Genomic DNA, 18,313 nt, shown 5'->3' with positions numbered 1-18,313 from the left:
AATGAATCCAGAAAATGTTTGAGATTCGCACTTCAACCTCTCATTCTTCTGTGTTTCCTGCAGAGCCTCCCATTGAGATTTTGAAGAATCTGGAGGATCAGATGGTCATGAAGGGTGAGAGGGTGGAGTTAGAGTGTGAAGTCTCAGAGGAAGGAGCCAATGTTAAATGGTCAGATATTCTTCTTTACACACACTTCTTTCTGTCTTTTTTGAGTCACATTTGCATGCTATTGGGTTATAAATCCTAAAGGTCAACCTGTTGCTGCTGACATACTAAAAAGACAGACTAGGATATCAAATCCGTGAGTCATGGTTTGATTGATGAACGGATGTTGCCAGATTAACTGTCACCAAATCAAACCAAGTAGAATGTCCTTGAATGTCTTTGAAGTGGCCATGTATTATATGAGCAAGATATGAGATGTTGTTGAAAGCTTCAACATTAAAGGTTAAGTGTTCACCAGCTCTTAAAGATAAGTTTTGTTATCTTTAATGATACTTATGGTACTTTCAATCATGACTAATAATCACAATATGTTTTGTTGCTGTGAATTCCTGTGTAGGGAAAAAGACGGTGTGGAATTGACAAGAGACGAGTCTTTCAAGTATCGCTTCAAGAAAGACGGCTGCAAACATGTCCTGATCATTAATGAGGCAACGAAAGAAGACTGCGGTCACTACAAGGTCAAAACGAACGGTGGCGAGTCTATGGCTGAACTCATGGTGCAGGGTGAGTGTCAGTCATGTGAGCTGTGTACATTAGGAGACACTTTTGTCAGTGCTGAACGCTCTACATTCTCATACCCTACCTTTAGTCACGCCACTCCTAGCATGCTGTCTATCTTTGGGGTGCAGTGGCTCTTGCCATTTGCACACATTATTCTGGCAAGGTGACTGCCAAGAAGTCCACATGAAAGCTAAAGTTAGATGATGTAAATCATATGTCCCGGTTTCTCTCTCTGGTCTTTGTTTTTCTGTGTTGTTGATTTTTTTTGTGTTGATTTAATGTCCCACTTCAACAAAAAAATACCCCAAACTATGTTGACCTTTGTAATGCAACACTTTTAAAGTTTCTCAGTTGCAGCAAAGTCATCTTTCATTTGCTTAAAAAAATCTTCTGTATCACCCTGGGTAATCTTTATTGTCTTAATTGTATATCAAAATGAAGTTATGGTTTTAAAGTATATTTTATTGCTAGATGATAGAATTGCCTCTAGTAACAAGTCACAACAGCCGGGTGATGCTGATGAAAGATCTGCACTGGGCCCCTCAAATAATTGTAAGTCTGATTCTTAGCCAGACTTTGATGTAAAAAAAATAAAAGACTTTCAGTATTTAAGACATGACATATTTTGCAGGTGGTGGATAAATATGCTTGATTTCAATCCACAGGTGATCTAAAAATGATGAATGGGGACGGTTCAAACTCATCCGTACACGGACGTAGGCAAAATATAAACCCCAAATAGCTCCCTCTTTTTTTAACCTTCCGGTAACAATTTCATCTTTGTACCATTAGCTCACAGAGCAGAAGTATTCATGACCCCCCACCCCCAACAAAAAAAAAACATCATGTGACAGCCATCAATGTTTGACTACAATTTGACCTTTTCTTGTCGAAGCTATTAGTTATATTGAATATATATACTCTCACTTTTGCATATATATTCATGTATGATATAGGTTCACGTGCGTGCATGCGTGCGTGTGCGTGCGTGCGTGTGCGTGTGCGTGTGCGTGTACGTGTGCTTAACACCTCAGCCCTAGGCAGAACTCCCACAACAGTACTGTAACGACCTTATTTGCAATCCCTGCAGCGAGCTGACAAGGAACTTTTACAAGGAGTGTGGTGTGAGTTATCTCGACCAGATAACAATTTCTTAGGATACCTTTAATAACTCCCATGTACATTATTTCTTGTGGTATACAGTAATAGCCTGAAGCTCCTTCATCTGGTCTTCAAATCCTCACACCGTCTGCCCGAAATCCAATTAACTATTCTCCTGGTGCCTGTTGCTAAGACACAACACACAAAGGCTGCACACATAACGAACACCCCACGCTTGAACATATTATTACTATATGATCCTCACGTAGAATAGCTGTATCTAATTTTTTTTTTAATTATAATATCATCATACATCATCATCATCCTCTTACTGCATCTTACAGTAGCACCTCCTCTGAAGTCTGAAGGCCTCAATAGTTTACACAATCTCAACTCAACGCTTTTGTTTTCTCTGATTGGTAGAAAAAGACCTGGAGGTCTACCAGAGCATTGCCGACCTCACAGTGAAGGCAAAGGACCAGGCGGTGTTTAAGTGTGAGGTGTCGGATGAGAATGTGAGAGGGACCTGGTACAAGAATGGTGCAGAAGTCAAGTCGGATGCCAGAATAAATATCACACATATTGGCAGGTAAAGACGGTTTTGCACATGCGTTAAATATTCTGCACGTATCACATGATAACATGAACTGAAATGAAAGTATTGTGACAATTTTAGGATCCACAAACTGACCATAGATGAAGTCAAACCAGAGGATGAGGGAGACTACACTTTTGTGCCAGATGGCCATGCTTTCAACCTCTCTGCTAAACTCAATTTCATTGGTAATATTGATGCTTTTTTGCCTTCACACTTAAAAATTAGTTTCACAAGCTACATTTTAAGATTTCTAACACCCTTTTTTTCCTTTGTGTCCTAGAGGTGAAGATTGATTACGTGCCACGCCAAGGTACCACAAACTTATTCTCTTGTAAAAAAGCCAGACGAAATGCAAGGGTTTGTTAATTTTACCCATTGCCTCTCTCCCTCTTCAAGATCCTCCAAAGATCCACCTAGACTGTATGGGTCGCACCGCTGAATCCACCATCGTGGTGGTGGCTGGCAACAAGCTGCGTTTGGATGTCCCCATCACTGGAGACCCTGCTCCCACAGTGATCTGGACCAAAGGAGAGAAGGTAAAATAGACTTGCGTTATTAATCAACGATCGTCTGACATCTAATGTCTGGCCAGAGCACCGTAGGTTTGATCTCAAATCTGAGGCTTGCTGGGAAAGCAAAGCCTAATTTTACAATTGACATAAAACTTGGAAGCTTTACTTTTTGGCATATTTAAACAACATGTAGTGCAGTTCTAATACAATACACGTCTACGGATTACTTTCTTTTTTTACTGCTATTTTGAGACACACAGGTTAGCTCTAGATTAGCAATGCACCAGTCTTACTTCTCCGTCCCGATATCTAGACTTTGGGTATCGACTGATACCAAGTACCATTTTGAGTGATTAATAATAAAGTGATTGATAGAGCTGTATATGCACACTGTGTGGAAGACATGTATATGTTATGGGAAAGGCAACACCAGGCTTGCCAGAAACATTACATTCCTGACTTTGTCAAACAAAATGTAAGAAATAAAGTATATATTCACTTAATTATTATTTATCATTACAATAATAAATCGTACACCAAAGAGTGAGTCAAACATATTCATAATTTACAGGAATTGCAATTCAATTGTAACATTGTTAATTCAGAAACAAATTCAGATAGGAATTAAAATTCCAGTATATAATGTGTATAGTACATAACATAGAATTTAAGTGGACATATCGGGCCCATTGTCACCGATATCAATCCAGCTATTGAGTAAGAGTCAGCATTACTGATAACTAATGCATTCCTCCCTGCTAATAAATGTGTCTGGAATACTGAGCTGTTTTAACCGAGCTGAAGTAGTGCAAAGCAAATAAAAGCTTAATTCAATGATGCCACCCTGCTTGCTGTTTCATTGAGTTGAGGAGAAAGAGAGGTGTACATGCCCTCTCTGTTCTCTTCGACTTTTGCTCTGCTCAATGTAGGCTAGTTCTGTAAAACCTGATGGAGAAGAGAAAGAAGGGCCGCCATCCTCTTGGACCTTGAAGGATGGGGAAGTAAGCATGCATGTCTCGAGTATGTGACTGTTTGTAGTAGATTGAAATCCAAGTTCGTCGATTGCATCTTTAACCCATGTGTGTGTTTCGACAATAAGCTTACAACCTCTTTGTTCTTGCCTCTAAAGAAGTAGTGATTGGATGTACAAATACAGCCAGTAGGGAAGTTGCAGTCTATGAGCAGTTCACTCTATGTAAACGCTATGCAAATGGTTTACCACTCTCAAATCAAGATAACAAAATATCGATTGTGTAGCTACTTGTATGTTATATTGATGTACTGCTTTACAACCCTGGATAAAGAACAGGCTGCAGCAGTAACAATCAGTCAGATGCAGACAAATAGATGAAAAACAGCTTCTCCAGTGGCTATCGATGTGTGTCAACTGCATGTGGTCAGTATCCGTCCACGTCAATAAGGTAAGAGCACGTCCTGAATCTCCCTAAAGACAGACACAGATCAGAGGAAACTGGGCAGTAAGTATGTTTTTCTATGGCAACTTTGTAAAGTGACTCTGTGAAATAATCCTTGGATTATATATTGAATTACATAATTATATAATTAAATAAAGTGACATGAAAAATATTCTGAGGTTGAAAAAGTCCACCACTTCTTACATTAATTACTTACTCAATACAAGACACTTCTGTAGCTGTCAAAAACATTTAGTTTAAGCTACAAGAATTCAGTATATGGACACAACTTCCCTTTTGAGAAACTCATTAGACTTTCATTTCAGAAGCTGGACCTGCATTTGCATGTCGACATCTGGAGTTGTGTGTTCCTATCATGTTGTTGGTTTTTAAAAGCATGATTTGCACAAATACGTCAATGAACTTTGTTGTTCAGTGTTGCGATTGTTATCCCTCCAAATTTTGACATGATGTTGTATTGTACGATGCAGCATCTTTCCCTACAGAATTTGCAACATAACTGTCAATCAGTTTAGAGTGAGACTCAATCCAGTTCTGCTCTGGTTCTCCTTGTGTGCTGAAGGTTGTCACAGAGGGAGACAGCAGGGTCCATGTTGAAACCACCAAGGGACACTGTATTTTCACCATCGAGGGGGCTGAGAGGCAGGACGAGGGGATCTATTCTGTTGTGGTTCGAAACCCCGCTGGGGAGGACACTGCAGATATCAATGTGAAAGTTGTTGGTAAGACAAAGCACGGGTTTTCATTATCATCAGTGTAGACAAATAAACTCTAAATTTGTTTGGACAATCTGTTCATCACCTGTATGTGTAAATATACATGTTCTGAACACAAGACATATTTCACACAGATGTTCCAGATCCTCCTCAGGCTCCCAGAATCCTCAGTGTGGGAGAGGACTCCTGTGTGGTCCAGTGGGATCCCCCTCTGTTTGATGGTGGACAGCCAGTTACTGGTAACACATATCAAAATGTGTCAAATTATTTGGAAGTCTTCTCCTCCTTTATGGTTCTGACTAGTCTAATTGATGACAACATTTCATTCTCAGGCTACGTGCTGGAGAGAAAGAAGAAGAAGAGCTACAGGTGGATGAGACTGAACTTTGACCCTTATTCTGAAACAACCTATGAAGCCAAGCGGATGATTGAAGGGATGGAGTACGAGATGCGAGTCTATGCTGTCAACGGCATCGGCATGTCTCACCACAGTCCAGCCTCACAGCCTTTTGTGCCAGTCGGTGAGTCTTTACCAACAGGTTCACACTAGCTCCTATCCCACTTTGTGCATTCAATGAATATTCTTTCCACTGTTCAACGAAAAGAGCTGTTTATTGTTGAAACTCAACTATAAAGGAGATCATACATTTATAGATCAAATTAAAACAAAACAAAAGTGCATTTTGGTACACACACTACAGTAACATGAGGATGATGATGAGCAATGGTTGAGGGCAATGAAGATGACAGTCTTTTGATGAGTCAGGTGTTGTATAATGCCTGGTTTGCGCAGACTAAGGTCTAACTCTGGTTGATTTTTGGTCAAGAAAGGACTGGGTCATGTTGTAATCCAAGAAGTCTGTGGATTGTCTGTGTAACAAAAATATATGTTGTACATCACATGCGACTCACAGGTCCTTTCTGAGTAATGTCAGTCATGCCGGTCTGTATGTCTGTTAAATCACCACATGGACAAGATGATGAGGAAATATTTCACCCAAGTCGCTTGTTTAAGAAGGGCTGCTGTGGCTCAGTTGGGCTGGGTTGACGATTTGATTCTTGGCTCCTCCTGTCCACTTGTCGAAGTGTCCTTGAGCTATTGTTGGTTAACACAGCAACAATTTACACACCATTGCACTTATGCAGCATAATATTGTTTGGCGCTCAACAGTTTTTTTAAATGATGAAAATCAATGCAGCATGACTAGAGATATTGTCTATTTTTATTCCATGCATTCTTCTTTGTTGTCTAAACCTGGCACCTACATTTTCCAAAATGACACTTGAGCGCCTACAGTTCGGTCAGAGATTCAGGTTTGTTTCAGTAGCATTAGCTCATGTAGCAGAGATGAAGAGCGGCCTACAGAGGTCTGATAAGCTACATTTTGTGCATGCATAATCGCAGTGCAAGCCACTAAAAGAACCTTTCTTCTCTACCAAAGCATTCACTGCATTACATCCATGTAAAGGCTGAACTGCCCTGAATAATTAAAGCCTTATCACATGACCACTTGCAAATAATGTTTCTGAAAGGTGATCAAATTCTTAATGAAATCAAAGCACAGTCTTGATGAAGCAGAATGACTGAGTGTTCAAATGTTAAACTCTTAAGAGATAATTCCTCAAGATATTTTATACATTGTTGCTTGTTCAGTCATGACTATTTATTGTTTGATAGAATTACTTAAGATTTTAAGCCAGGTTTCCAAAGGCTTTGTCAGCTATTGATCTCATACTCAGGCTCTACTGTTCTCTGAGGAGATGACTTTCTTGTTTATGCTTCTCTTATGTATATTCCTCGTGTGAATCCATAGACAGTATGCTATGCAGCAGGCAACAGTAACCTACAACAATGTTGACATTCTTCATGTTGGAACTGAACATACAAACATGAGGGAAACAAGGAAGGATGCCTGTTTTTCTTCCTCGCATATCAACTGCCAAACAATCATAGCTGAGTGTGCTGATCTAGAGGTCTGGGGCCAGTCTAATAAGATTTACTTCCTGTCTATTCTGACAGTATCTTGACAGGCAGAGGCTCAGGTTTCAATTGTCTCCCAGTCTCTCACTGATTCTTGAACTACCATCTAGTTCTCCACTTGTTGATTTAAGAGGGAACACCATTGCATCCAGATGGCCACTTCCGATTAGGAAATGGCATTCCTCTCTATAAATAATGGCCTGGCAGTGAACGTCTCTGCTTGGACCAGCTGCTTAACACACAGGGTTCACGCTACTGTGGAGGCTGCTGCTGCAGAGGAAGCATTGTTGGCACTACAGCGAAGAGAACGAGAGGCCGTATGTGTGCGAGAGAGAATGAGAACATAGGTCAGAGCAAGACATCTGGCAGACGAGGCGGACACGCACAACCATCAGCTTGAATCAGCTGCTGGACTACTAAACACTGAGAAAGGATGAAAAAGAATAAACTCCCAAAGACAGCTGAGAAGAGGCCAGTGGAAGAAGAGAAACCTGTAGAAGAAGAAAGACATGCTCCAGTGGAGGCGCCAGCAGAGGTGGAAGACAACAAGCCTGAGACAGAGAAACCTCCACCTAATGTGGTAGAACAGGAACCAGAAGCCAGCAGCGAACCACCACCGGCAGCCACCTCCCCTGCAGAGGCAGCCCCTAGTAGGGAAGATGGAGCTCCAGCTGAGAATGAGACACCACCAGCAGAGGGTGTAACCCCAACAGAAAGTAGTCCCCCGGCAGAGGTGACCCCTGTAGAGCCCGTTCCTGCTGCTGAACCAGAGCCAGAGCCGCAACCTGTTTCTAGTAGGCATTATTCATTTTAAGAAGTTGCGTTTCATGCAGGTTTTTAGAATTAGAAATTAAACTTAATATTGTTTATATGTGTGTACATGTGTACACACATATAAGTACATGTGTGAAAGTGTGAAACACATTTTTAGAGATCATGCTGCTGCTGATTTGCTTTTAAAACATATCTGAATGAGATACTCTGCACCTATTGTCCGGACAGCCCTGAGCTACTTTTGAAACAATCTCTGCTGCTGTGACTTTCTACACACAAGGAAGTCCTTGACATCTGGCAGGTGCTCCCATCATTCGCTTGTGCTCAATACTTAGCCTCTGCCCTTTGACATGGAGTCCTGGCCTTAGTGACGACAAGACTGCAACTCAAATTCATCACCTTTCAGTCAAATCACAAGTTGTCAACAAGATGTTGCAACAACATGGAAATATAATGGTTGACTAAATATGACCTCGGAAAGATAAAAAGATGTTCCATTCTGATTTATTATTTGGAGGATTCTTTACTCATAGTTTGTGTTACTTACCCCACATTATCGTACTTCTAATATTGGTAGCTGATATTGCATCATTATTTAGGATGACTTGGCAGTGCATTTTTTCACAAAGGTGTATGAATCTACCTGTTGGTGGAGGTCACTGCTCCAGATGACGTGATGAATCAGTAGTAATATGTTTAGTGCTTCATTCTGTGTAATTTAAAACAACTAGTTTCTCTTCAGTCTCACACAAAGATTAAATGGGCATTTAGTAATCTGTGATCATTATTTATCTCTATGAGCAGTCAATTATCTATCCTTTTTTCCCCACTCCATACACCTTCCTGACCTCTAAAGTTCTACAAAAGATGAGCGACTAGACCCCTAAAACGTATTGCTAAACACTGTACAAATAATATTCCTTTGACTTTTTTTGCAAACAGAGCCATTTAGTCTCTGCAGCTACTTGTTGTGGCTCCAGCTGTTTGCTTTTGGCCCTTCTGTGGTGAAAGCAATGCGTGGGACGTAGCTGATAAACTAAAGTATTTTAATGCAAATTTTAATCATGTAATTTTATCCCTGCGGGATATAAAGTACAGCAGGCACTCAGACTTCAGCCCTGCGGTGAACTACGGGTCAGCGAGACGGCTCATCTTTCTCACGATGACGTACAAAAGCTTACAGGCTAATAGATTGGTTTGATGACTGATAACAACCACAAATATCTGATATTGAAATGGATATTGTTTTTGCTGTTATATGAATTAGGATCATTGCCAGGATCAGGCAGTCTGTTGTTAGATTTCATATTCATGGATGTCACTTTTAGTAAATTAAATACATACATCTATTTTCTTTTGTTTATCTGTGGACAGCACAGCCAGGCACCACAGGTTCTGTATTGTTAACATTTTTGATGCATAACATATACTAGCTAGGCCAATGATTTCCTGTACCATATCTGACAAACAGCTACAGTACCTCACAACCATACTTGCAATTACTGTAAATGTGAGAATATAGGGACAGAAACATTTGACACATTGTAGCCACACGCACAAACTCATTCCCCTTTAATTGGCTCAAAGATCAAACAAATCAACTAATGTGCTGCCTCGATAGCATTCTGTTGGCCAAAGGTAAGTAAAAGTTCAATTGAAAGTGGGAAGCCACCAAAAATGTACGTTCATGCCTCATTCCACCTTAGAACCACTTGATGCTGTTTTTCTAATTTGCAAATTTCTGGTTCATCCACTTGTTCAGTAATGCATGTTGTATTGATGTCTTTAACGCTCTAACTGACTAACAGAGACATTCATCCGCCCTCTTCCTCACTCTCAGCCCCCACAAGTGAGCCCATAGGACTCTGCCTCGACGACATCAGTGACACTTCCATCTCGCTGAAGTGGCGACCGCCTGAGAGGATTGGTTCAGCTGAGCTCGAGGGTTATGGGGTTGAGTACTGCAAGGAGGGCAGTAAGTGATAACCGCCGGCATACTTTTGATAAGGAGCGTTTTTTTTAATAGCATATATCAACAGAGTTTATATGCATCAATCAGTTAATCACAGTGAAGGGCAGCAACTGTGATCTCCAAATGTCCGAACAACACAAACTGTTGTCAGTTAGGAGAAGAATGAGAAATTATCTGACAGAAGGCACCCCGCGAGCCGAATGGTTAAGGTTTATTCCAGAAAATTGCAACATATCACTTTTTTGAGAATACAAAAAAAACGTGTTTTCTTGCAGAATGCTATTAAGGATACCCAATACATAATACAAAATGTAAGAAAATACACAGTGCAGATAGGAGGTTCCCCCCACTTTTCCTGGATCATTTTACAGATAGGAAGTTTTGCACTTTGGCCATCGATGTCATTCCTCTCTCTCTCATACTTTTTGTCATAGAATAATTTACATGTATATCAGTTAATTGCAGTCATGAACTGTGTGTTTATTGGTCGCAGCGGATGAATGGATACCAGCCTTTCAGGGTCTGACTAACCGGACATCAGCCGTCATCAGAAATCTCACCACCGGAGACAAGCTGCAGTTCCGTGTGCGGGCCTACAACATGGCAGGGCCCAGTGCTCCCACCAGTCTGGCTCAACCTGTCACAATAAGAGAGATAATGCGTAAGTATTTATAGATATGATGACTCTCTGCTTCTTTAGTTTCAACCAATACATCTAATATACCAGAATATTTCCTTTGGTATAAATTCACCCTTAAGTCTTGAGTTTGAGTTTAATTTCCCGTCATTCCTCTTACTGTGTTTTTACTTTCACAGAACGCCCTAAAATTTGGATCCCTAGAAATCTCCGCCAGACTCTCATCAAGAAAGTTGGAGAAATTGTCAACCTTGTGATAAAATTCCAGGTGCATTATGCAGTATACCTTCTTAAAACATCATTCAAACACCAAGGAGCCTGGCTCATGTCTTTATACAGTGTAAACACCAGAGTGAAACATAAACGAGGCACAAAGACTTAGCCAGGAATGTGGGTATGTCTGGAAGAAAATTATGATTCATCATGATTAAACATTTGGGATCATAGCTAAATGTTTCATTAGTATTTTAACTGAAATTATGTTGATACACAAATAATGTTTGATGTCAGCTTTGTATGTAAATGTGCTGCCAAGAAGATGTCACGTTGAAAAGGTCATGTGTTTTACCAAGAATGCTAAAATAGTCAGTCTTGCTTTCATATTAATATGAATCCTTCAATGATTAATTGGAGTGTTTGGCCAGGAGAAATCCTGACCTGTTGTTTGCACAATATGGAAGGTCAGTCATTGTGTTTGTACCAGATGTCATGGTCAATTTGTCAAAAGGTTTAGGTTTCACTAAGGACCTATATAGTGTGGATCCAAGACTACAGCTGTGTTTCCTTGAAAAATCACCATCTGAAATATTGTCTAATGTTTGACCTGACACATAGCATCTTGAAGTGAAACCCTTCTGTTCTGGTCGTGCAGGGTAAACCCAGGCCGAAGATCACATGGATCAAAGACGGGGAGCCTCTAAGCCCGACATTGGTTAGTGTGCGGAACAGCGATGCGGATACCATTTTCTTCATTCGCAAGACAGAGAGAGAACACTCGGGGAAGTATGATCTCCAATTGCAGATTGAGAATATGGAAGACACAGCAAGTATCACACTGCAGGTTGTTGGTAAGCAGAACTGAACACAGTTCATCACAGTATCATTAGGAATAAATACAATGTCTGTTGTGGGTAGTTACTCACAATCCATACCTCTCCTCTGTAGATATCCCAGGGCCCCCTGAAGCACTGAAGATCATGGATATCTGGGGCTTTAACGTCGCACTCGAGTGGAAGCCCCCAAAAGACGACGGTAACTGTGAAATAACTGGTTACTGCATTCAGAAAGCTGAAAAGAAGACCATGGTGAGACTCTACAGCCTTATACCTTTACATTTATATCACATTTAAATTAAACTGAATACAAGCTTCTGATGTTGATGGTAGGCAGTAATCATGATTATTAAATCATTTTACAACACTTAGCCAAAAGAAAGCATCAAGAATAAATGTTCATGCGACATTAGAAATCTTTTTACGAGTGGAAAATGTTGGATCCGAGTAAAAAAGGTTGGGAAGAAAACCTACCTGAACCTAATGAATCTTTTTGTTTTGTTTTTGAAAGAGACGCAATTTAACTGTTGGTGCTGTCATGTTGCGCCACTAAATAGCCGGCAGCTTTAGTCAAAAATATGTAGCAATAAATATAATTTTTCTCAAAATGCTAATGTTTACCAATGCGATCCATTTGGGTATTAGGCATATTGACAGTAGCCAACCCAATTAAGTAATTTGGATCTGGCCTAACTCCAGTAGGTCACGATCACTGAAACACATAACATCTGAAGGTCTTCTCAGAGGACGCCAATGGTTGTCTATCTTGCTCACTAAAACTGGTTCATTGCACCTTTAGTTTCACCCGCCAACCACCCACTGAGCTGCTGTGAAACCACATTTGCCCTTTCTATTGACATGCATGAGTGTGCATGTACGTGTGAGGATGAATGCTGCATGGACACAGAGGGATATTTTAGCCTCCCCTCGTGACTCATAAACTGTAATCAGCAAATGCTGAGCATCTGTGGGCCAGGAGTGATGCATTATGGGCCTGTTGGCAAGTCCTCCAACTAGCACCGTCCTCCACCTCGAGCTGCCAGGAACGATGTCGGCCAGGAATGTCCTAATCTTATCCTTGTAGCCTTGACCTGGTCCGGATTGTCTGTATGGTGACGCAGGGCCCTTGTTCTCCTGCCTGGCTTGGCTTCATGTTTCACTGTAGTCATTATTAGATCAAATTAATTACACTTGCTTGGAGGTGCCGATTATTATGTTATTAATAACAATGAACTGTGTACATGTTAGATGTCATCAATTTAAATCCTAAATAAATACATCTGAACTGTGTACAATTACACAACTCCTTTAGTTTCAGGTAGATTATGAAGGTATTTTGAAATTGAATCAATGATATATCTTGAAAATTATAGTCTGATATTGTTTACCATATTTCAATTGGCAAATAGCATTGGTCACAGTAAACAAACAGTGGATTACATTTAGACTGCTTAAATGTATTGAAGTCCTTGTGACTAAAATTGTCTGCAAAATAAGGAAATCTGATAGTATTACTCATTAGGTTTTTTAAATGTTTTTTTAACAATATAAAATAGAGAATTGTTTTTTTTTATTTACAACTCCCCACTCAGCTCACCATCAATCTCATTCTAATTTAAAGTGATTGCTGCAGTGTTGTTTTAGTTTTACAGTTTTCAAATTTTAGTTACATCATCAGGTGTAGCTATGCAGAAAGTGAATGAGAAATGTGAATTTCTCTTTATTTGCAGAAATAAGCTATGCAGAAAGTGCTGTAAAATGTAATTCTATACATGACTAATGCACAGAGAGACGGTGTTGTAAAGGGCTGCAAACGCATCAATCCAAAATCATACACAAGTGTTTACTTGGGTTGAGATCTGGTGACTCTGAAAGCAAAAGCATATGATTACACAAATCAACATACTGAATTTTAAAATACTGATGATCCATGTTTTTGTGATTCATGTGAAGGAGTGGTTTACAGTCTATGAGCAGTACAGACGAACCAACTGCGTCGCATCTGACCTCATCATGGGAAATGAGTATGTCTTCCGAGTCTTTGCCATCAACTTGGTGGGCCTCAGCCCAGAGCCCTGCACCACAACAGACAGCGCTTACATCCAGAAAATAGGTGGGCTGTGACTGCGCATAAATAACTGGTACAAAGCGGTTATGGTTCTGTTTTTATGTCATGAAGAGAACAATACCCAATTACCCGATTGGCTGTCGGTCTCTCTTCCCAGGTATCGAGTACAAGCCGCCCACCTACAAGGATCATGACTTCTCACAGGCTCCCAAGTTCACACATCCGTTGGTGAACCGTTCTATCATAGCAGGATACAGCACAACCCTCAGCTGCTCAGTCAGAGGCATGCCAAAGGTCAGTAGGGTCATCAGATGTTACGTAAAAGACGCTTGTGATCTTTTGTTGTTAGGACAAAGGAAGACACTTTAAATTTAATTCTAACAAAACAATTCCTACCCGAGGTCCAATTTCTAGCTTTTTCCAAAGCATTCAGCCCTAACACTGTAGCTGTTAGGAGCAGTTTAGGAAAGCTAAATACAAATATTTAAGCATGAAAGTTCACTCCTTAAAAAATAACAAAACAATCCAAACTCAAGTTCCACTTACCAGCTTTTTCTGGAGATTATAACCATATAGTTCAGAGCCAAGAATGAACTTTCATGCCTAAATGTTTTTATTATTCAAAAATACAGGATAACTAATACATAAAAGTAAATGACAAGAGGAATAAAGCAAGGGAAAATTACTCCCAAACCAATAGAGAATTACCTATAATGCTCTGACACTAATACTGTAGTCTCGCAGATTGTAAAAAGTATTACCTGACATATTTTTATACTTTGTCCTACCTTGTTAGCCCAAAGTGACCTGGTACAAAAACAAGATGGACATCTCAAATGAAGCCAAGTATCGAATGCTCAGTAAACAAGGGGTTCTGACACTGGAGATCCGTAAGCCCTGTACCTTTGACGGAGGAATGTATATGTGCAAAGCGGTCAACGACAACGGGGAAGACATCGTGGAGTGTAAACTGGAGGTTCGCCGTAAGTATCCTGCTGGGAGGTACAAAGACAGCAACGCATGGGTCCACTTTTTCTTGACTGATTTGACACTCGCATCCGATCTCTGGTATTCTCATTTTCCCTTTCTTTTTGTTAAAAAGTGATAGCTCATCAAAATGATCAACATGTTATATTATAGCCCTTATTTTTCCTCAAGTGGATTCTCTAATTAAGATTGAATATGTAACGTAAACATGTAACTGCTGAATTTACAGCAAATCCAAATAAACTAAAAATCTCAAAAGATTCCCTTATAAAAGTAAATATTCTAGTCCGTCAATTACACGCAGTATTAGGGTAACTACAATAATCAACATTTTTGGGAAAGAAGTGATAATAATACGAGAAAATATTTTGAGAAAATAGAATAGCTTGTTTCAAGTCATGTGTGCATGTTTAAACATTTTCTACAGTTATTTTGACTTAAATAGTTTGGGCTGCAGTGTGGCATCTTCCTCTGACCGGTATCTCTGTATCGTTTGTGTGGACAATAAGATGCACAATGGTGAGATATATGCCTGATCAAAAGTGTTTTCAGTTTGTTTTCGGTTTTCCACTTCTGATTAGGAGCAGCACACAGACATTTCCCTGAAGCTTTCTCATAAAGAGATTCCCAAGCAGGGTGCTGTGTCTGTCTGATGGTCTGAAGGGGATACAAAGCTATAAAGTATTGCACAGCAGACCATAGGGCTGGTAGAATTGTGATAATATATTACTGCATTAAATTATGACATAATTCTCATAATATTACAACTTCTTTCTCAAAATATTCTTCTTCTAAGAGAACGCAGATAAGGTTTTTGAATCTCGAAGAAATCTTTCTGAGACATTAAGGTTCAGGGTGCTGTATTTGAATTAAAATGACTGTCTATGTCATAACCAGTCAAAGTATATTATGACTATATAGTAAAGTATGTCCTAAAATATTGGCCGAATCTCCCATAAAAATGTAAAAATATAGTGTACTATAAAAATGTATTCATCGTATAGTACGTTTAAAAAATATATGTAGTATAGTAGTCCATAAAAATGTCAATAACAGTAGAGAACGCACACAAAAAAAGTATAGTATACCACTAATGTGGGCTGCACGGTGGTGCAGTGGCTAGCACTGTCACCTCTCAACCAGAGGGGCCCGGATTCCATCTCCGGTTTCAGCAAAACCCCTCTATAAACCTACTGTACATACCAACGCAGCACCAAACTGACAGACACAGGCCACGACAAGTTGTTGATATGAATAATAATCACTAAATGTCTTCTGCATGTGTAACAGGTGAGATGATGATATGTCATTATGGTGTTACCGCCTTGTTTCTGTTACACCCAAGTGGGCATGAAAGCATATGATTGAATAAGTTTAAATGAGTCATAATAATTAAATTATTTGTTTACACAAATTGAAAAAGAATCCACGAATATTGAGATGAAAATTATAAAAAAAAGTGTCTTACTTGTATTTGCTTTTGAAAATGTTGCTACTAATTTCCCTTTGTGCCATTAACTTCTCAAGGCCTCTATATTTTGACTTCTGTTTTGTTTCTGGCTTACAGCTCAAATTGCAAAAGAAGAAAATAAAGAGATTGCTGACTGAAGAGAGTATACATGTGACTCAATGGTGACTGTTTTGTGTCACAAGAAACTTTTCACCTGCATTACAAACTGTGACTATCCCATATATTATTTATATTTGCCACACTTTCTCCCTTCATCTCAATCATCTAGCATATCACCATACTTGCTCTTGGTTAGTATTATTTGTAATTCTCGATTACTGAATGTGAAACTAATTTCTAAGTAAAAGTCCATAATAGTCAAAAAAAGGTGGAAATATTTATGACATTTATTTAAAATTTCCCATCTTGTGTCTCATTTATTTCAGCTGGTCTAAAGAAATGTATTGCAGTGTTCAGATTTGTTTGTGTGCTTGGAAAGGTCAATATAAATGCAATAAAAACACAAAAGTGAGTGATTTCATTCAGTTATACTATCAAGTAGTGGAATTATTCTACGGTGTAAGTAATGGCGTAAAAGTGGAGACCTGTTCTGGGAATTGCACCATGATAGCTACAGCAGCCATGGTGTAGTAAAACAAAAAGTCATACAATTCCATAAACAATTCGAAGTATAGTATGGCATGGCAAAGGTCATAGTACTATATGCCATAAAAAGTCATAATATAGTGTGCAAAAGAAGTCCTTGAAAACTTATAAGAAAGTAGGCCTGTGAATTTTTTTTAATAGCATATAGTAATAGTAAAAATAGTCATCGGAATAAGTCTAAAGTATAGTATGTTTTAAAAAAGTAATTAAAAGGTCATAGTAGAACATGGCAAGCATTCTTTAAAAAAATCATGTTGAAAAAAGCTATACAAATATAGTATATAATACTATAGTATAGAATGTTGAAAAAAATTGTGTCATTTCATAGCATCAGAAAAACTAATTAAAAACTAGCGTGTCTGAAAAGTCATAGTGTAATATTTAGCTAAGTTTAGCATTAAGTAATGGTGTACATGTGGAAACCAGTTCCCGAAATTTCCATCATGATAACTGTGGCAGCCGTGGTAGTCAGTGAAGAGCATGCCACTGATACTCAGAAATTCAGAGGAATGGATAAGAGTTGTCGAGGGCTTGGTTTTATTGCCACAAAGCCTCGCTAAAGCCAGAGGTGTGAGCAATGTGCCTAATGAGCACGCCACAGAGGGATTGAAGGGCTGGAATAGCGATGAAGTCCTTATACCACTGAGGACGTGTAAATGAAGACGAGCCGCTGTGACATCACTCGACAGTTATTCCTTTGATGCCTTCAATGTAAATATTGCTATGACCTCTCAACGTACAGCTGCAAAAGATCCAGTGAGCCTTTGTACATGTCACCAGGCCACTATTAACATACATGACGAACGCCTTACAGGGCCTCCACTTTTGCCAGGTGTTTTGACACTGGGTTTCACCAATTCACAAATTACAAGTGAAAAGCCTACACGGTTCAAAGCGAAACAGGACATTTTAAATTGCATGTCTGTTTCTTTATATAATCCCTGAGGTTATTTTTTCACTTATCCCCAAGTCACATCTCTCTTCACAAGTGGAGGGAGCCAGCAGTGGTGAACAACATGACTGGAGGTGAAAGGAAACTCCACTGAATGGCACTAACAGTCTTAAACGTACAAAGAGGCTTGGAAAGGTCACATTTAGAAAAAACATTTCCCCCCTACAATGATGTCTGCATGGGCAATTTCATCTGAAAACAGTTTAGCAAGTCTAGCGCAAGCAGCTCTCTAAGGCATAGTGGGGCTTTTAGCTCAATGATGAAGTGAGCAGTGCTGCAGGTGTAGACGTGCAGGAAAAAGACTATTTAAAGTCATGCAGTGAACATGTTTCTTGAATAAAAGTGTCCGCATCCTCATATACTTAAATGTATCAAAACTAAAAGTATGCAATCATGTCAAAAACTATAGTATTGCAGCTAGTAAAAGTGCTGCGGATAAATACAGCATGACTTATTTGTTGATTATCTTCTGTAAATAAAATGTAAACCTGCAAAATAACCAGTATGGTATAATAAGTATGGTATAATAACTAAGGCATTCACACCAACAGTAGTGTAGTCCAACGTGTATGTAGTAGCATTCAATTTAAACACTAATATATTCTCTGGAAACTGAATGCCATGGGTATCCATTCAATAATTGTCAAAATATTTCCGTCTAGACCAAAGGAATGGACGGTCTCT

General features: G+C 39.4%; 1 protein-coding gene across 1 annotated transcript in view; it reads left to right on the top strand.

The window, feature by feature from the left end:
* The window catches only part of mybpc3 (myosin binding protein C3), a gene marked incomplete at its 5' end in the record, with an annotated part of 29,533 nt that extends 13,238 nt beyond the window's left edge, over window positions 1-16,295 (top strand). The window contains 18 exons of the mRNA XM_079217516.1: window positions 64-169; window positions 564-730; window positions 2,252-2,417; window positions 2,505-2,611; window positions 2,707-2,736; window positions 2,823-2,962; window positions 4,937-5,096; window positions 5,225-5,329; window positions 5,423-5,611; window positions 9,686-9,820; window positions 10,311-10,478; window positions 10,634-10,722; window positions 11,326-11,521; window positions 11,619-11,758; window positions 13,460-13,619; window positions 13,732-13,868; window positions 14,371-14,557; window positions 16,129-16,295. Of these exons, the coding sequence (XP_079073642.1) occupies window positions 64-169; window positions 564-730; window positions 2,252-2,417; window positions 2,505-2,611; window positions 2,707-2,736; window positions 2,823-2,962; window positions 4,937-5,096; window positions 5,225-5,329; window positions 5,423-5,611; window positions 9,686-9,820; window positions 10,311-10,478; window positions 10,634-10,722; window positions 11,326-11,521; window positions 11,619-11,758; window positions 13,460-13,619; window positions 13,732-13,868; window positions 14,371-14,557; window positions 16,129-16,169 (2,423 nt within the window). The 3' untranslated portion in view covers window positions 16,170-16,295. The remainder of the gene's footprint in view (window positions 1-63; window positions 170-563; window positions 731-2,251; window positions 2,418-2,504; window positions 2,612-2,706; window positions 2,737-2,822; window positions 2,963-4,936; window positions 5,097-5,224; window positions 5,330-5,422; window positions 5,612-9,685; window positions 9,821-10,310; window positions 10,479-10,633; window positions 10,723-11,325; window positions 11,522-11,618; window positions 11,759-13,459; window positions 13,620-13,731; window positions 13,869-14,370; window positions 14,558-16,128) is intronic.
* Window positions 16,296-18,313: the final 2,018 nt, after the last annotated feature.

This window comes from Taurulus bubalis, assembly GCF_910589615.1.
Source record: "Taurulus bubalis genome assembly, chromosome: 4".
NCBI classification, from domain to species: Eukaryota; Metazoa; Chordata; class Actinopteri; order Perciformes; family Cottidae; genus Taurulus; species Taurulus bubalis.
This window is presented reverse-complemented; position numbering and strand designations above follow the sequence as displayed.